The 20578-nt window shown below is 35.3% G+C and overlaps 3 protein-coding genes and 1 long non-coding RNA gene across 4 annotated transcripts; 1 reads left to right on the top strand and 3 right to left on the bottom strand.

Annotated features, from left to right (window-relative positions):
• Positions 1-651: 651 nt before the first annotated feature.
• Positions 652-9020, bottom strand: LOC101742778 (rho GTPase-activating protein 11A). The gene is made up of 8 exons (XM_004924519.5): positions 7117-9020; positions 6854-7036; positions 6336-6566; positions 5281-5421; positions 5035-5155; positions 2970-3114; positions 2575-2631; positions 652-2337 (listed from the first exon to the last, which is right to left on the bottom strand). The coding sequence occupies exons 1-8, from the start codon at positions 7228-7230 to the stop codon at positions 786-788; spliced, it is 2544 nt and encodes an 847-aa protein (XP_004924576.1). The 5' UTR covers positions 7231-9020; the 3' UTR covers positions 652-785.
• Positions 9021-9082: 62 nt separating this feature from the next.
• Positions 9083-15150, top strand: LOC101739575 (RAB6A-GEF complex partner protein 2). The gene is made up of 6 exons (XM_004923278.5): positions 9083-9464; positions 9998-10203; positions 10546-10826; positions 11193-11345; positions 13371-13557; positions 14538-15150. Exons 1-6 carry the CDS (start codon positions 9343-9345, stop codon positions 14744-14746), a joined length of 1158 nt encoding a protein of 385 aa, XP_004923335.1. The 5' UTR covers positions 9083-9342; the 3' UTR covers positions 14747-15150.
• Positions 14919-16093, bottom strand: LOC105842989 (uncharacterized). Its single transcript, XR_009976662.1, has 2 exons — positions 15527-16093; positions 14919-15434 (listed from the first exon to the last, which is right to left on the bottom strand). It is a non-coding gene; the product is annotated as an uncharacterized LOC105842989 (long non-coding RNA).
• A 1381-nt stretch (positions 16094-17474) lies between these two features.
• LOC101739719 (RRP15-like protein) lies at positions 17475-20355 on the bottom strand. Its single transcript, XM_062676066.1, has 4 exons — positions 19490-20355; positions 19061-19416; positions 18183-18502; positions 17475-17562 (listed from the first exon to the last, which is right to left on the bottom strand). The coding sequence occupies exons 1-4, from the start codon at positions 19530-19532 to the stop codon at positions 17502-17504; spliced, it is 780 nt and encodes a 259-aa protein (XP_062532050.1). The 5' UTR covers positions 19533-20355; the 3' UTR covers positions 17475-17501.
• Between the last annotated feature and the right edge of the window lie 223 nt (positions 20356-20578).

Genomic DNA, 20578 nt, shown 5'->3' with positions numbered 1-20578 from the left:
GTAATCCGCTTAATGGTAAGTGGTTACCGTAGCTCATAGACTACTAACAAATACTTCAAACCATAGATTAAATACTATTTTTTAATTAATATTATTACTATTCTATCAATGCCTCATTTGAAGAAAAAACAGTATCGATGTCATTATCAAATCCTCATGAGAGTATTGAAGTGCTTGTAGGAAGAGATGTTGACGAGTTGTTTGAAATGATCCCATTAACTTCATTTATATCTCTCCCGAGCACAGTTCAACTATATCATAGATAATAACACTTCATATTTGCTATACTATATTTAATATAACTATTAATGTGATTTAACCCCTGTGCTCATGCGCTATTTCCAAAGATATTTTTTGCCACGTATCAACTGGCTTTGAAATTAAGTTTCTTCCGCAAGATATTTCCTGAGCGCTACCAAGTCCTTCTTCAGAGGTTTGAAAAAGTTGAAAGTAGCTTAGTTGAACCTCTGGCATTGCTGATGTCTGAACACTCGGTGGCCACTCACCATTAAGCATGTTTGTCTACCAAATCGCAATAGTGTTCATTCAAAACGCATCTAAACATGGATTGGTTGATAATGTAATTTTATGGTTGTATTATGAATTTAAACGCGTGATGTGTCACAATGTAAGATATATAGAAATGAAATAGCATGTATTCATTTTTATTTTAATACAAATCAAGATGAGTAGGTAAAGGTTAATTATTTATATATAATATGGCCACTTGATTTAAAAATTATCAAACAATAGTAACTTTACAATATATAATACTATTAAAATGTTTAATTGTATGTTCGTTGGAGTTTTTGTCGCGGTGATCTTCTTTTAGGTGATACATGTACTGCTTTCATCGGGGTATTGGACTTCTTTCCATCTGCAGACTGGACAATAGTTCTTGTAGTTTTACTGGTAATGAGAGACTTTTTTAGGGTTGGTATTTGTGGAGTTCTACACGTAAAGTTTGCCGCATTCGTTTGAGGAGAAGTTACTTTCTTGATTGGCGATGACATCTTATTTGTTCTCCATTCATTATATAGTGAAGACTTGGTAGGCACAAACGGCGCAGCGGGTATATTCTTAATACTTTTCACAGGTGTGATGGGTTCCTCACTGCCATGCATCTTAGGCCTAACAAGAGCGACAGCTTTTTGGGTTCTTATCGGTTGTTGACCACTAACCCTGGGACGCCTCGCAAAGCCGATATTGGCAACTTTTTCATTTCGTTCAGATGATTTATCAGAACTAGATTCGAATAATTTTGCTTTCGCAAGAACTGCTCCGGCGTTTTGCCGCCTGAGTTTGTTCACGGACGGCCTTCCCGTCGTCCCAGAGCTGTCAACTTCGCCGGTCTTGTTCATGAAGAAAGCGGCTGCGCTTCGCCATTTCTGCTGTATTGGACTCTTTTTAGCATATTTGTGTGTGTTTCGATCGACCACGTTTTGATAACAGGGCCTCTGTTCTAAGCTATTCGACTTTCCGCTAGAATCATGCGAATTATTCAACGAAGTTTCCGAAAGCGTATTTTCAAAACTATTATTGCTTGTTAAATTTAATGATCTTCGAGCTTGAATTTTACTAACAGGTTTTTCTCGATTATAATCTGGAGCAAGACTGGTCCGTTTCCTGAGATGATATTTTTTACTACTGTCAGAAGTATTATTGAATGAGTTGTCAGATTCCTCCCAATCAGTGATTTTAATTTTTGGCGTCGTTTTTGCGGGTTTGGCACTTTTCGTTCTTTGACGACTCAGACCGATGTAAGGATAAAACCTATCGGTGACGTGACTAGCTTGAGACTGTGAAGGCACATTCCAAGATTTGTGCCTCACTATTTTTGTAAGGTTTTCTTTCGATCGTCTTCGTATTGAGCCTATTTTCCTAGCACTCGGGGACCGTATAATTTTGGCTTCTTCTGTGGGTCGAATTTTAAGCTCCTTGCTTAATCTACGAGCTAAATTATCTGAACTGGGACAATGAAGCATTGCTACTTCTTCCAGAGTTTGTTCATACACATTCTGTACTTGCTGTAAAGGTTGTATACGTGGCTGTATTGCATCAGTGAATTCCCTTGAGAGTCTGTTCTCGATGGCGGAAACTCTACTTTTGATTTCCTCATATTCTTGTTTGGAAATTCTGACGTAATCTTTCTCTTGTTTCATGTCCGGTGATAAATCGATCGTGTTGTGAGCACTGAACAAATGTTCGGTGGATGTCAACAAGTCCTCGCTACTAATACTGGTTTCTGAATTTTTATGTGAGCTGAAATCTGAGTTTATAATAGGTGTACTCCTAGCGTCCATTAAGCTTAGCCGCAGTCTTTTCCTCTCGATTCCCCTAAAACATCAAATCAAAAAAATTTTATTCAACATAAATGAAAGTACATACTTGTTGAACGTCAAAAGAACTACCGCCAATTCACAAAAACTAGCCTCCGTCCTGAGCAGAACTGGCAAGAAACTCAGCGGGTCTGCCAGAAATGTAAAAAGTTTTGCTTCACGTGTGTTTGAAGGATATTTTTACTTAAACGTCTAGTAACTAGACTCTAGTTGTTAGTATACCACCATTACTTACATCTTCATGGGTGTAAAAGCTAATTCCTTTTGAGGTAGTCCATTGGTTATGTCTTTCCTGGAACATATGTGAATTTTAAATTAGATTTATTATGTTTTTTTTATTGCTTAGTTAGCTGGACGAGCTCACAACCCATCTGGTTACGAGTGGTTACGAGTCCATAGACATCTACAATGTAAATGCCGCCACCCACCTTGAGATATGAGTTCTAAGGTTTCAGTATAATTACAACAGCTGCTGCACCCTTCTAGTCGAAACGAATTACTGCTTCACGGCAGAAATAGGCAGGGTGGTGGTACCTACCCGTGCGGACTCACAAGAGGTCCAACCACCAGTAATACAGCATATTACAGCTACGTCGTCACTTTGAAACTATAATAAAAATAAGAACTTACCTCGTTTTTGCAGACAGTCCCTCATAATTATCGCACTTCCGTTTCGAAGCAGACTTGCTTAGAATTGGAGTTTTACCGCTTTCTCGTACCGTTGCGGGAGTGTGCACGCTACTGGACACCATTTTGCGTAGCCCAGAAATCATTCCTAGAAAAAAGTATATTTATAAATTCTAATTTTTGGGTTGGGAGAAATACTAATGATACTTTCCCACGGTACCATCGCCACTCTTATTGAGGGAATTTAGTCCTCATGGTTTGTGGTTACCATTATTCAGGTTAATTAACCGCCGCCTGTAGCTCGGCGTTGTTGTGATAATTAATGTTGCTTTATTAATGTCGTTTGGAACAAAACAATAAAAAAAATTAGCCCTCTGACATTCACTGCTGTGCATAAGCCTCCCCCAAGATGGAGGTGGGGGTGAGGATTATAGTGATAATATGCTGCTATACCCGTGATCAGAATTTAATTCAGAACAAACAACGAATAAAAGTAATTATAAAAAGATGCGTTCGCCCAGGCGAATCTCCATATGCAGTGACTTTCATTGAGTGTCTACTGCCTTTACTTACTCTGCTACATCTCTGATTTCTTTCTGTATATTGATAGAATCAATCACAAATAAATACAAAAATAAATTCTAATGAGAATTTTTTCGATCATGTTTCAAGGGGTCAACTTAAACGGTCATGAACTGTATCGCATAGCATATAAATAAGTATCAAAAAAAGACGTTTGTTCATGCAACAGACTGATCAGAACAAGCCTGCGTTGTTGGAACTAGTCCACGAGTGTTATTTTTTTTATTGCTTAGATGGGTGGACGAGCTCACAGCCCACCTGGTGTTAAGTGGTTACTGGAGCCCATAGACATCTACAACGTAAATGCGCCACCCACCTTGAGATATAAATTCTAAGGTCTCAAGTATAGTTATATGTTGGCATAGGTGGCGGCATTTAAGTTGTAGATGTCTATGGGCTCCGGTAGTTACCAGAGCTCATAGACACCACCATCAGATAGGTAATCGAAAACTCGATTGTTTTGTACAAAGACTGTTCCACCTTTCAAATGTTGTTGTTTTTTTTTCTACCTATTCGCTGGTAGCCTATGTAGGCTATGTAGTGTGTACTAGTAGGTGAGTTGACAGGGCCCAACTTAAGTAAATGTACTAGCACTGCCACCGGCAAGAGCGGTGCTCGGTAGAATCTACCACAGAATCGGAATCGCCAACCACTGAGAAGATCCGGCGAAAAACTGGGTTGTGTCTATGAGGTTCTTAACCTTGTCACTGAGTACGAAGCCTGGGTTCATTGGTAAGATACCGAAATCAAAAGTTATCTTTATAATGATGTTTCTTTCATAAAAATTGGCAATAAGGGATAGATAGGAGGGAGTGTGAGTTTGAAGATGATTGCCTCAATCTTTGGTCTCTATTTTTCCGTGATTATGCTAGGCATGTCTTTAGAGAGTATACACTAGTATTTCTCCTTCTCTTAATTTCTTTTGGACTAAGTTCGAGAGCAACAATGAGCTGTAAGGATACAGTAGGTTCGCCAGAAGGCGACACTTGATCGGATGAGTTATTGACGCATATGTCATATGGTACTGATGAAATAAAAATAGCTTAGAGGAATCCGATCCAGGAACCGATGAAAATGTTTGGAATGGCTCCGGAACAGATCCACAAGTGAGCCCACTGCTTCTCACTCTTGTTTCATCATATTATATAATAACAATAAGGTTTGTGAACAGAATGATTTGAAAAACGAGTAATAAATTAACAATTTACTGGTGGTAGGACCTCTTGTGAGTCCGCGCGGGTAGGTACCACCACCCTGCCTGTTTCTGCCGTGAAGCAGTAATGCGTTTCGGTTTGAAGGGTGGGGCAGCCGTTGTTACTATATTTGAGACCTTAGAACTTATATCTCAAGGTGTGTGGCGCATTTACGTTGTAGATGTCTATGGACTCCAGTAACCACTTAACATCAGGTGAGCTCGTCCAACCACATCTAGGATATAAAAAAAAAAAATTGCTGCTTTGTTTATGCTTAATTTACATTAACTTACGGTTAAGAGACCCACTACGTCTTTTTTTTCTTCTAGCTCTATAAATTGCAGAGTCATCATCCAATTGCATCATTAGATCTTCCGTTAGTAACCCTATGTGTTGAGAGTTTTCAATGAACATCTGTTAAAAAATAACATGATAATAAAAATTGCCTCCGTGACTTTTTGTAAAGTGTGATTATTATTAAGTAAGGTTCAAGTAAAGTTTTTATTGTTGTTTTAATTATCAATTTGTTAAAAATATACCTTAACAAGTGCCACATGATGTTCCAATCTCTGTGTGGAAGCAGAAGCTGGTAATGGCATAATACTAGGTGCCATTACTATAGCCAGGTTTGATGAGTCCATTAAATTTTGTTTATGGTTTGATGCAATATAGTTTAATAACTGCAAGATAATAAAAAATGTAAACAGCACAAACAATAGTAATAAGAAAGAAAAGTCCAACAGCATTCGTTCATTCTGCACTCGTAGCTCAGCAATAGCTGGTATGTCTCTGGCGAAACAGGTCACAAACGCAAGAGTGTATATCGACGCTTGAAAGGCAAACGTGATTAAGCGACAATGCGTAGTAAAGTAGACTAATTTAAAGTTGAAATAGCTGAAAACAAAATTTATTTTAACGAATCTAGCTGTAGTAGAATCTAGCTAGTAGCTGTAGGATTGAAATGATTTTAATAGACCTAGAAATATATTTTTTTGCGCATCGAATATGGTTATTGCCTATCATTTATGTACAAAGCAGTTATTGTCGCTTAGTCATGTTTGCCTTTCATGCGTCGATATGGAATTGGGTTTTTAATATTTTTGAAAGCCGCATTTAGCCTATAAGCAAACAGATTCATTGTGACATAATTTAAAGATCTTGGCAGCTACGAAATAATATACTACTAACACACGTATAAATTAGAATCAATTATGCAGATATTTTTTTAAATCAGAATCGCAGTTTTCTTATTTTGTTTTACTTTACCAACCAACAGACATTTTTTTCACTTTCCAAAACACCTATTGTCAATGCTGTCTATGTATATGTTTTTTTTTGTTAAGGTGTTTCTATATCTATCATCTCTAACACATTGCATGCATTTCTATGTCTTAAATATTTTTATATGAGGAAAATTGTTCACTAGTACTCATGATGGGCACCAATAGTACTAGCACTAACTAGGTGGTTAGTATTGTTTAGTGTGTAAATTTATATTTTTAATAGCTTGGTAGCTCTTGCCAACTTATTTGATTTACAATAGTAATATTTCCTCATGCACATTAATAAAAAAGTATTTAACTTTTTAACATACCTCCATAACATAGTGAAGGAGATGAACATGTAATACTGGCAGTAATAGTAATGTGTGCAGGATAGGTTTAAGAGCCTCATCACCAGCAGTAAGACGACATCGCAATAATAAGTCTTGGACTTCAGCACTGATGAGAGGCTCAGGTAGACATCTTAAGTAAAGTTTCAATACACTTGCCACATCAATTGGATGATGCCCATCAGAGACGCATCCTCCAGCATCTAATAAACGCTAGAATTGTTTTGGAAAAATAATTAATTTATAATGCTTCGTGCAGTATTATCATTTTCATATCATTATCATATTTGCAGTATTAACATAGAGATTTATTTAAAATCTTAACATATTGTTTATTGACTACCAGCAATAAATATGTATAAAGTTGGACATACAATCCTAATACTATACTTAATAACTGACATAAACCACTTTTTGTCTAGTTAATGGCAAATTTTTAAGGGCTCTAATTTTATGTCAAGGTGAGAACACATTAAAAAATATTAATAAGGATCAATTACCTTGATATCCTTTTGACGTGACTGTGATCCCGCTTTTCGGAATAAGCCTTCTATATGTGCATTAGCTCGAAGCACTGAGGACATTTCGGTCACAATCTGGGGTACACTTAGTGTACTGCCACAGCATATAACACTGCATGATGGAACTTTCAGCAATGGTGCTCCAAACACCGTCTTGTTATCCTGAAATTGTATATTGATAGATTAATTTTCATACATTTCCTTCGTATAACACCAATGAACCATAATTATTATTCATTTACTTTGATATTTTTAAGAATTATCTTCTTTAGACGATGCTTAAGACCTGCTTTTTTCAGTTCACCAAGAATTATTGATTGTAATTTCCCGTGGTTTATACCATCTGATATAAGCATTTTGTTTATCTATTTTACATTTGTTGAGTTTTGGTCTATTATTTCGAATTGACCATTCGATTCGCAAGTTCGTTATTTTAAATTCCTTTTTACGTAACCTTTTCACTAGAATACGACCTGTCAACTTTAAATTATTTTCGGCGCAAAGTGGGATATGTACACGTCTTGAAGTATGATAGGAATATTACTATAATAAATTTTGCTGTTATGCAATGTTAGTACCGTACTTTAAATATTATCTTGCACTCGATTCCCCGTAGTTATTAATTTAAATTCCAATTTGTTTTTTTTTGTGAGGAACGGAATTTTTATTTCACTGGCAAAAGAAACATTGCATTTTCCAACAACAAAAATATTATGGGTTAAATCATGAAATTGTCGATTTGTTCTAAAAAATTGAAATTCGCTTTTTTTTCATTTCACTTATTTATTTAATCAAAATATCTACCATTATTATCTATACATTGCTACCAGAAGGTAATTTATGCCTTTGCGATAGAACTCTGATGATCTAGATTCTACAAGCTGTGTGAAAGCATTTTGTACTGCCTCCTGGGAAGAAAATTGTCTAAATCACGACAAAATTGTAGTCTGTTGAGCAAGGTCTAGCGAATACGGAGAGTGACGAGTGGCTTCTAATTGCAGTTCCTGTAAAGTTAAAACGGTTTCTCGTGCTGTATGAGATCTCGCGTTATCATGGCGCAATAATGGTGAAGATTGATTCATGAGTCGAGGCTGTTTCACTGCAAGTTTTGGTATCATTGTTCGGAGTTTGGCACAATAGACATCTGCCATTATTGGCTGACCAGATCGGAGAAAGCTACAGAGAATAACAGCATGCTGAGACCACACGTCATTTCGGATCCTCCCGATCCACTAACGATGCTTCTAGGTACCCCAAGCACGGATCATTGTTCTCGTCGAAAGCGTCGCTTGCGACGAAGGGCTCGGCGAATAAATTTACCCACTGTCACAGCCCACTGAGTTTCTCGCCGGATCTTCTCAGTGGGTCGTGTTTTCGATCCGGTGGTAGATTCTGCGAAGCACGGCTCTTGCTAGGGTTCGTGTTAGCAACGTCGTCAGGGTTGAGCTCCGTGAGCTCACCTACTAGTTAAAGTTACGCTGATATGGTCTCTCAAGACCATCAGCTTAGGTAGGAGAGAAAAAAAAGATGAGACCACCAAACACCATCACCTTGTTATTGGTAAGCTTTGCTTTAGGACACTGCTGCAGCGTTTGACTTTGGGTCAGAGATTGCATCTTTCGTTTATGGTTATCGTGAAGAATCCACTTTTCATCACATGTCACAATTCGGTCCAATATTCCTTCTTTTCTGTACCGATTCCACAAGGCAAAACAAGTCTTAACATGCGTTTCTTTTTGCAGATCAGTTAAATCATGAGGCACCCATTTTCCATATTTTTTTATTTTATTGATTTGACGCAAATGAGTCAATATTGTTGGTAAGGTAATCTTAAACAATGCCGCTAATTCCTAGGTAGTTTGGCTCGGATCGGCTTTCATCATCTTTTCAATTCATTATTATTCACATGTGTGGGCGGTCTTCCACGTGGTTCGTTCTTCCAATCAAATTTCCATCACGAAAGCGTTTAAACCAAAATGGCGCAGTGCGTTCATTAACAGTATCCTCTCCAAACGCAACATTGATATTGTTAGCTGTTTCTGCAGCGTTAGTTCCGCGTCGGAACTTGCATTCAAAAATCACTGGAATTTATCCATCTTTTTTGTCTAAGTTGAATTTAAAAAAATAACTGAAAGTCGATAATCAAATGTTGCACATTTTTAAAAAAAGAACCTCATAGGTACCATTTGAAAAAAGTTTCACTCAAATATATTTTATGCTAAATTTGCATTTTTATAACGTGATATTATTTCTTTACCGTGGAAATTGCTGAAGTGACTTATCCTTTTGAAAAGTAGGTACTTAATAAAATTTTGAGATTTCAGATGCGTTCCCTTTGCCTTCCCAATTAATAAATTAAATAAAAAAGAACTGACAGCTCACCAATGTAGGAATTGCGATAAATATTTTGAATTGAATAATTCGTAAAGATTCTGATTTACTAACATAAATAAACCATTTTTTACAAGATGATCGAACTATCCGCTAAATTGACTACAGGAACTGTATATTTAGCTGGTGAAGCAATAGAATGTTGTATTTCTTTCTGTTATACAGCTCAACCTGAACATAGGAACTCGCAAAGCCACAGGTACCTACTGTATTACTAGTTTTCATAAAACAATACGAACACAACTGTTGAACTGATAGAGAAAGAAATATGCGAATTATTAAATCGAATTCTATAATCTAAAAGCTTTATTTAATTTCTTAAAAGTTTTAAAAAGGATTATGCAGTTTTTGTATATTAAATCACAAATACTATGTACAAAATATTATATTTTAAACAAATATTGGACTCAATTCTGAATATGTTAAATGGAGTTGTTTGGACAGGCTCTGAAAAAACATGTAAAAAAAAATTGTGTTTTGAAACTTATAGCCATACCTTAATCTCTTTTTGTAAATATCTTTGAAATAGCTTGTAGGTATAGATTATATACGGCTCTTAAATATTTATTCACGTTATATAGAATTAAGTACCATTATTAAGTAAGTACAAAATTTTTTATAAATAAAAGAAATATGCCAAGCTATAAATAATGATCATTGTACAAACATGAAAGAAAATAGTATGGATAGTATGAGCTAGTTAAGTACTTATATCGCATTGATTATTTTCAGTGACACATTAGAAAATCTAGCTTGGGCTTCAGCACAGTTCCATTGCTTCTATTCAACGTCAGGGGCTCAAGGTGACAAAACCCCAATATTAGGGAAAACAACTTCTTTGGAAGTAGCAGCCTGTGATGTTGGAGACGCAGTGTTCCATAGTAAACCTAAAATATTGTTCTGTGACTTGACTATACCACTAGGTGAAACGAAAACATGTAAGTAGGAATATTGAGCTGTTGAAAAAACATAAATTTTACACTCATTAGTTATTGTACACATAGTTAATACAATATAATAATTGTGAAAAGTTATAAAATGGCGAGCTTAACTCAACAATTGAGGTATCTACCAGCTAACCGTTCTTAAAGAGGGTGAGCTTTACATTTATTGGATTATTATTATTATTAGTATTTATTTACATTGTACATTTTTATTATTGTAAATTGTGTTCAAGTTAGGTTAACTAATTTAACTTAGTGTTAAAAAAAAAAAAAATATTTTTAATTTTTTAATAATGCTTGCTTTTGTATGTAAATTGAATATATTAAAATTTATAGTCTGGTACAGAGAATCTCTCCCCATAGAAGCACCGCCATCATACAGAGGTACTTCAGTGAAATACTCATATAAAATAACAATAGCAACACAAAAAGTGGGGTCTCACATTAAAATGGTCAGAATTCCGTTTAGAGTGTTGCCAATAAGCCCAATAATAAATATGCAAGATCTTGCTGCTTTGTGTGGTAATGAAACTACTGAGGAACTTCACCCGACTAATCCATTTTCTGAGGAGAGGAAAGTGGAGACACCATTGACTATGGCATTGCAGGTTTTACAGGTTGGTAAATTAATACAAATATTTACTGTTTTAAGTGAGTTAAACACCTCTTCACTTTTATAAATGGATAAAATAAAATAAAGAATCTAATTTATTGTGAAAAGAAATATAGTAAAACATATTAAAGTTACAAACAAAAAAAAAATTAGTTTGGTCCCCTCTCAGGTTTCACTTTTTTAAGAAACAATTATCCACCCATTACACAATGGTAAAAAGGTTATTAGAGAATAGTGGCATTTGTTCTGCACTTTACATTGAAGAGCTGAAGTTCTTTCTTTGACTAAATTCTGTATGATCTTGATCTAAGATATGTTCCGTAGTTTGAAAACCTTTATCGAACTATAAACTGTGTATCTTTAATTACAGAATTTGACAGCAAGAAGAAGTCCAAATTCATACATGATAACCAACACCCGAGGAAAAGTAGGCAGGTTCTGCATGTTTAAATCAGCATATAAACTCGGAGAAGATATTGTTGGTACATTTGATTTCTCTGTTGGAACAGTTACTTGTATGCAGGTAATTAAATTGTTTAATATAGTATGACATAAAGTAATAGATTTGTATTGCGAATAAAATTAACATTAAACTGATATTTGTATATAAAATTATTTATCTGTCAGAAAATCTCTTGATGACGACAATGACTTCAATACCCTGTTTGTTTTGGCACTACCAATTAGTCCGGCATTAGTTATATTTTCATTCATTCAACAGGCAATAAAATGAAAATTATGTTATTCTCAATTAGGCAGAGTTTATTGTATCATGATATTGACAATGTCTATGATAAAATAAAAAATATTTACAAACTAGTGGCCTATAGGCTAGTATGCCATATTTTCTTTTTTTTGTGTCACTCTTGTCAGAGCGGTCGTGGTCGTCAGTATTATTGCTGCGGGCAGATGTGATGCGTCTCACGAGCAATCGCCACTTCTCCCGGTTTGTGATGAGCATGATGCACTCATGCAAACAACTATATGAGTCGTCTATTATCAAAGGTGGCAATCTGTGCATTTGGACAAATTTTTTTTATTGATATGTCAATACAGATTGATTTGAATATAATCGTCTCCTTTAAAGAATACGGTTCAAAACCTGCATTAAATAAAGGTTAATAGTTAACCTGTTATTTATCTAAGATGTCGTTCCGAAGAGTTTTGTGACTGCCAATGGAATACAAAGTCAATAATTCGTTTTTCTGATTTACCAATCATTGTCCAAAAGTCAGATTGCCGGCTTTGATAATAGTCGACTCATATATCGACTTATTTACTTGGAGTCACTAATTATATGTGCGCTGTAGCATGATGCCGGTGACGGTTTCACTTCTAAAAGTTGCCGCGATTTACAAATTATGACTTAGTATAAAAATATTAAGCAAAGTGTTATGCGTTTTTTTTTTTGCTTAGATGAGTGGACGAGCTCACAGCCCACCTGGTGTTAAGTGGTTACTGGAGCCCATAGACATCTACAACGTAAATGCGCCACGCACCTTACGATATAAGTTCTAAGGTCTCAGTATAGTTACAACGGCTGCCCCACACTTCAAACCGAAACGCATTACTGCTTCACAGCTGAAATGGGCAGGGAGGTGGTACCTACCCGTGCGGACTCACAAGAGGTCCTACCACCAGCAATTATGCAAATTATAATTTTGCGGGTTTGATTTTTATTACACGATGTTATTCCTTCATCGTGGAAGTCAATCGTGAACATTTGTTAAGTACGTATTTCATTAGAAAAATTGGTACCCGCCTGCGGAATTCGAACACCAGTGCATATCGCTCAACACGAATGCACCGGACGTCTTATCCTTTAGGCCACGACGACTTCAGCATAACGTAACGGTATAGAAAATTAAAAGAATGTTGGCTAGCAATATTCACCCTAGGCCAGCCTAGGCCATTTTATAATAGCCATTAATTTCTGCTATTTTAGTGTCACTGGTGTAAAAATGTAAAAAGTGATGCGGTTCAGTTCTGTTCTCACTGTTGAAAGAGCAGAGATTGCATAGATTGGTCGCTCAAAGCCTAGACCTAATAGGTCCAAGACAACTCAGCCAAGTCGTCGTGGCCTAAAGAATAAGACGTCCGGCGCATTCGTGTTGAGCGATGCACCGGTGTTCTAAATCCAGGCTGGTACGAATTTTTCTAATGAAATACGTACTCAACAAATGTTCACGATTGATTTCCATGGTGAAGGAATAACATCGTGTAATAAAAATCAAAATCCCCAAAATTATAATTTGCGTGATTACTGGTGGTAGGACCTCTTGTCAGTCCGCGCGGGTAGGTACCACCACCCTGCCTATTTCTGCCGTGAAGCAGTAATCCGTTTCGGTCTGAAGGGTGGGGCAGCCGTTGTAACTATACTGAGATCTTAGAACTTATATCTCAAGGTGGGTGGCGCATTTACGTTGTAGATGTCTATGGGCTCCAGTAACCACTTAACACCAGGTGGGTTGTGAGCTCGTCCACTTATCTTTTTTTTTGCATCTAAGCAATAAATAAAAAAATTTAGAATTTAAATTTGTCTTTGCAGGTATCTGTATCATTACAACCCGAAGAAGTATTGAAAACGAAATCACCCCCTAAGAATGTGAACAAAGAGACAAGTAGTAGATCCATGACAGTAGCAAGATATCACGAAGTGACATTGGGCCTGACTCAGTCTCAACTAATACTACCAATACCCCTGCACATAACGCCTGCTTTTGAAGTGGATGATGGTAACTAGTTCATACTATTTTCAATGAAATCTATTGTTAATTCGGTCTATTATTCAACATGTTCATTGACCTATACAGATCCTCTAGCTGTTTAGAAGTTACCACTTACAATCATATTATGTTTGTTTCCAACCGTTACAGCCAAAGCTATAGTTCTCAAAGACAACTCTTACAACTCTTCAAACAACTCGTCTTACAACAACAACTTCAAATAACTCGTCTTACAACTCTTATGACTTAGATCGCTCCATTAAAACAACACTTTCAATCTTCGAGCGTCCATGTAAACCAAGCACTTTATTACACTCACACGCACTTACACACATCGACACAACACAATCAGATTCAAACTTATTCTGCAAGTTATCATTCGACAAAATTAATCTACCTATTTAACTGCCCCTTACCTTAGTTGGACTACCTGTGTTCATTAATTATGTTAGCATTTTTTGGAAACAATGTGTTTCTTTAATTGGCTCATGTTTAAGAAAACATCCTCTGTACCCTGTGTCTAGTTAAATGCTGTTGAAACATTGTTTATTAAATAAATAAATAAATAAATTTAAATCTGGTTCATATATATGTCCATAGAAGCTATATTTATAATTAACTAGCGACCCGCCCTCGCTTCGCTTCGGAAACATTAAATTTTATTATTTATAGCGATGTTACCCGCGGTTATTGTCGTACCGCGGGACGAAGCTAGTCAAAAAAAAGTAACCTAAGTTATTCCTTATATCATCAGCTACCTATCACTGAAAGTCAAAATCGGTCCAGCCGTTCCAGATATTAGCCGGACAAAAAAATGTAAAAAATGTTATTTGGTGTATCTATGTACCGTATATAATTATTCATAATGTTATGCATGTAGTAAAAAGCGGTTATTTCAATATTACAAACATACACTCCAGTTTTATTTATATGTATAGATAGATGATATTCAGTAAGAACTCTTAAAAATTATTAATTTTTTTTTTCAGTTTCATTACAATGGCGTCTACATTTCGAGTTTGTTACCACTAATGAAAAACTAGTACCAAATCCCGAAGACAAAGACTGGAATGCTCCATTGAATGTTCCCATAGAAACAATGGTGTGGAATTTGCCCGTTAAAATATATTCGACTTTACCAAAAGAAATTATGCATCATACTGTAGGTACAGATGCATATACATTAAATATTAAATGAGTCTGTAGTTACCAAAAGGACAAAATTGAAATTTAAAACACTGTTGTGATGTTATCCATAATTATCTATGTCATAGTTAACGATTGTATTGGATGTAATAATTAATATCACAATAACCAATTAGATAGCAGTTATTGTAAATAAATGGTTTGATAAAAAATAATAAGATTACTTATATTTATATAATATATGTACTTAATAATAACGTTTTTGCTTTTCTATATATAGGCATAAAAGTTAAGAAAATAATTAAGATTATGTCAACAAAAACATCATTTTTTTTGGATTTGGTAGTAGTCAGCACATTAAAATGTCGACAATTAAGAGCTTTATTCGTCCGCGATCACGAAAATCAAAAGTATTCAAAACGTCAGAATAATAAAGGTGATATAAAACTGTAAAAATCGTTTTCATTATAAAACTTGTTTTGTTTCTCTTGAAAACGTTAGGTACACATAAAATGGATAGAAATAATGAAATATCGAATGACTCTATTTAATCCTGTTTTAGAATTAAATATCCGTAATTAATAATAAAAAAATCAAATAATAGTAAAGTATCTGCAATTCTTGGAAGGAGGACCTACAGTCGTCGTCGTCATCGTCTTTCTAGCGAATTGTTCGTTTCCGACTTCTGATTGACTGGCTTCTAATCCAACTAGCCGACATAAGAAGAAAACCTATTGTCCCTGGAATTAGTTAAGAACAAGCTTAATACCAAATCACCGACTGATATCAGAATTTTTATTATCAGAAATTGGATGGAGAATATATCACCGACTGATATCAGAATTTTTATTATCATTATGCTTAGTGCGACTTTTTTAACGTTCTCGTTAGCGTAAAAGTTAGCCCAATTTTGTATGCAGTTGGAACAGCGCCCCTATAGTCGGATTTTTAATTAGACGAAGCCAGCTGACAGTAGCTAATGTCACTTTGTGAAATAATGTTGCTATATTTAAAGTAATAGTGATGCGTTCAGTTCTCGTTCAATCACATGATGAACAATGAGTGTGAAGAGTTAATCATTAATTTCAAACTATAAAAGAATATTGTTTATATTTTACAATAAAATTGTATTAAAGTGCTCCAATATATGTTACTAGTAGTATGTAACTACAATCAGTTTTTTTTATTTTCATTACATACCTATAATTGTTATATTTTATACATCTATAATTTCAACTATATGATGTATTGGAAATAGGACAGTCTTACAAGCTTCCTCGCAATGTTTTTCTTAATGTTTAAAACACTCGGTATTCAGTACAGGTAGATACTATAGGAACATAATATTTCGTCGAAAACTCGTTGGTATGTACAAAGCACGCCTAAAATTCGAACCCCGTACCCGATATTGGCAATTCGGCACACCAACTATTCACTAGACAATCGAGGCAATTTCATTAATTCAGGAGTTTTTTCAATCGTTCACTTTGTTACAACACTATTTTTATTTCATCAAAACCTGACAACACAGTAAACGTCAGTTGACTTCGTCTAATAAAAAATCCGATTATAGCCGAAAACGTAGGCAAAGGATCCCATTCCATACAAATATGAGCTAACTAAACTTGCACTAAGCACACAGAAATTAGTTAGGGAATATAACTACAGGAAAGCTACATTAAAATGTGATAGCACATTAAATAAATGATTACATATTTGTATTTATAGAAATGCATAGGATATTAAGAGAGTGAGAGAGATACGAGCGAAAATTTATTTAAAAATAGCTACTGCAATGTCTCCGAATATGACGAATATAACATACAGGGAACTGGATTGAGGTATTTTATAGTTTTTCCATCCTTTTTTTTTCCTATACGTTTTGATAATTAATGAGAATTTAAATTTTCGTAGATTAATAAAGATACGCATTTAATATAGCTATAAGCTAAGTATACATTACGTAAAATACAAAAAGTAAAATTTTCAGTGTTGAAATTAGACTTAGGGCCGAGTCACACCGGAATGGCAGCGGCCGACAGCGTCGCGGCGAGCTCTTGCAGTGTGAAATAATTTTAAACTTTATCTATATACTTAAAAGATCAGTATCGCTTGAAAAGCTTGAAAAGGTCGCGAAACAGCCGCCGCCCGCCCGCGGTGAAGCGAACATCCGCGCGCCGCTTGTGTCTTTTCGGTGGTTCTGCCAGCGGCGACATAAGGCCGCTCGCGGCACCGCGGATATATATAATAACCAATTCCATCATGTTCACTCCAAACATACGAGTATCTTTGCCTAATGAAGAAACTAAACTAGTCAAGAGGAGACTAGGCGCGTGCAGTCTGGAGGCCGCGCGAGGCCGCTGGCATCGCTGCCGGCCGTTGCCATTCCGGTGTGACTCGGCCTTTAGAGAGACGATGGAATTCAACATAATTTTTTTTCTCTACCTAATCGTTGTAGCCTAAAGGGCTATTCCACCCACGCACGGTTTGGTTGGTGAGCTGACGGGTTTCAACTTGGGAGGACTTGCTTACACTAAGCAAGCCTGCCAGGCCTAGCAAGAGCAATGTTTTGCTGTATCAATCACCGAATCGGAATCGCGACGAACAGAAAATCCGACGAGAAACTCTGTGAATGAATGAAGTAGAAAGGTGCGTTTTTGTGTTATCTGTAAATTTATTATTTGAGGAATATGTAATAATGTCTATATTAAATTTTGTAATTTGGATTTCTTGTACAATTACAAAGAATTACTTAACATTTAAAAATGAAAATGCATTACTAAAAATATTTTGGTAGAAACTTTATTTCATTCATCGACTGATTCTTTGTCCCAATCTTTCATTTTGGCTCCCATCATAAAGTCATCTCTGAAAAGTAAAACAGTAGAATTGTAACATTTTAAATCAAAATAAGTTTGAGTGTGGTCTAGTGCTTTTCACATATTATTAAAAACTGTTTCTTTGTGAACGTTTTTGTGTTCATCAGAAATAGAAAGATATAAAGTAGGTATGAGATATAGGTCTTACTACAAAACCTCGAAATTTTATTTTAAGCCTTCTCTCAGGGCCTCTATGAAGCAGACAGGACAGACTCCAGTTGCTACACTAGCGCCCAGAAGCGATCCCTTCCCTTCGTAACCATTATTACCAAGGTAACTCCTTGAGAGTGAGTAACTTGAGGCGCCTAGGTATTTTTTAAAGGAGGAATGGTCAACGTCAACACAACTTTCACTTCAGGAAAGGCTTCATATATTAAAAACCATACATTAAGACTGTTACTTTATACATAAAGATTACCAAGGAGTCAAGTGTGTTCTAAGTTAATTAAAGCAGATTTTTTTCTGGGATGCTTTGAAGAAGAGTTAGTGAGTTTCAATTGAAAGGGAATGATGTTTATTCTGGTGTCTTATGGGATGATGATAAACTGGGTACAAATAACAGTAATCATACGAACATGTCTACATGGAGTGGAATTCTGTTTTCCTTACCTTAAAGCATTCCATTTGGGTCTGTCAGTTTCATCTTTAACTTCATCTTTTAAGCTTTTTACATGTTCATCAACAACTATTGATTTACTCTGTCCCATAAGGGTATCCAAGAAAGTTCTCTTATCAAATTTTTTCAAAATCTTTTCTTTCTTTCCTTCAGACAAGTCATTCCGATCCATTTCTTTCTCTATAGATTTTTGTTGATTTCTTACTGCATTGAATAATTGTACTACACCTTTAGTGGCTATTTTATTCAATAATCTTTCTCTGTCCTTTTCTAAGATGTTTGGCTTAATTCTTATTGATGGTTTTTCATGTTTCTGCAAATTATTTTTAGTCTGTTAAATTTATATAAGAAGGCATCTCTAAAGTTCATCTAAAAACATAATAATGACTAACCTTAAAATTAGTCTATAAATGCAATATTATGCTATGAGGCATGTTTACTAGTGTAAGAGATAAAATGGTCTTCATTGAAACATTAGGACTTAAGATATTAAGGTGCCAGTAAAAATATTTATTTTTGTTTAATTATGTATAGATTTCTCATGACGTCAATCAGCTTCAGTAACAACTTAATATTAGGTAAAGTGGCATATGTCACCATCTTTGCTAGTAAAAATAAAATCTTGCATTAAAAGCCAACACAGGTAGGTATAGTTTGGTATTCTGCCTATTTTTGCATAAAGCAGTGATATATGCAGTTTTGATGTATGTGACAGTTATACAATAGAGACTTGAAATTCATGTCTCATTCACATTAACCAGTCTATGGGCTCCAGTATCACTTAAAACCAGATTGGTATGTGAGCTAGTCTACCTTAAAACTAGTGCAATAACAAAAAGAACATTATTAATTTAATATTCAGAAAACAAACCACTTTCTTAGCTGGTGGTTCTACATTAATCTCTTCCTTCTTGACTTTTGATTCAATTTCATTCACTTCACCTATAACTTCAAAACTTGGCTTCTCTTCTTTTTCTTTTTTTACTATTTCTGAATGCTTTTTGGCCCTAGATAAGACTAATGTTTTTTTATTCTTGGGTTTGCTGGAACCTAAAATTTTTGAGATTGAATCCGCCCAGCCTTCGTTTGCTAAAAGGCGATTCTCTTCCTCTGAATCTGATTTAGAGCTTTTGAAATCTGCTTCCGGGTTTTCATCGACTTCATTATTAGTAACAGACTCATTCTCACTATCACTAGATTCTTCGACACTTGATTCTGTATCTGAAACTACATCTAAATTTTATGTATATCCTTTTATTAACTAAATTCATTCACATTTATTTCTGTATAGGGTATGTACCTGAAACTTTTAAAACTGACTTCATTTTTTCTACCACTACCATTTTAACATCAGTAATTTTTATTTAACTCAGAACAGTTCACAACAGTTTCTTATTTATGAATAATATGTTTTAAATTTTAGCTTAAAAAATCTCGTGTAGGTTATGTACCTACCGTACCTCCCAAGTATATTAAGTGTATAATCTATGGTACCTCCTGTTTATTTCGTAATTGATTAATTTTTTTGATAATGCAAAGGGAACATGGCCCATTAATACAAATTGTTTGCATCATAAGCCAAAACCTTTTCTGTTTTATGAAAAATGAAATGAAGTCTAATACATCATTATATAAATATTATACATAGATTGATTGTGGAAAAAACCTATAACAACATAAAAAAATTGACATGTAGTGTTCCCGCAAATTTTTTCTTAGTCCGTTTGCGCTCTTGTGCTGTAATTGGAAAACGGCCTTGGCTTGCAGTGGTCGTGGTCACCGGTTCGGATGGTGGTGCGCTTTATAAGCGAGAATGTGACCTGAACGATGGAGGATTGACAGTGCTTAATATAGAGTTCCTGTAGAATTGACTGATTAGTTCTGAACTCCGGCCACGATATTTTCAATATTCTTCTATAACATTTCGATAGCATATATCCTCTTTTTCTCACTTTCTCTTAACTTTTCTCTATCCCGCTGAACAGTTCGTACCGAAACTCTCTAGTTTTGAACGCGCATTGTCAAATCACGAAAATGTTCTTTTTATGTAAAATGTTTTATTCTTTGGTTTGAATTAAGAGCTTATATTCTCTCTCTCTCTCTCGTCAGTTTTGCTTTTCGCATTCATTTTACTATATTTTTTTTAACATTTTAATTTGTTACGGGTCGATTCAATTACGACAGGGGAATCTCTATTAAGCCTCTCTATTTATTACAAAAGGAATCCGCTATAATTTTATAATTTATGGTCTAAGTTTTTATCTATTGCTCAATCCCTCTATCTGATACCTGTTTTAAAATGCACATCTATCTTAATCCTCTTCACCTCTTCACTGGTGGTAGGACCTCTTGTGAGTCCGCACGGGTAGGTACTACCACCCCGCCTATT

The sequence above is a fragment of the Bombyx mori genome, chromosome 25 (genome assembly GCF_030269925.1).
Source record: "Bombyx mori chromosome 25, ASM3026992v2".
NCBI classification, from domain to species: Eukaryota; Metazoa; Arthropoda; class Insecta; order Lepidoptera; family Bombycidae; genus Bombyx; species Bombyx mori.
Note: the sequence above shows the minus strand (reverse complement) of the source record. Positions and strands in the feature narration are given on the sequence as shown.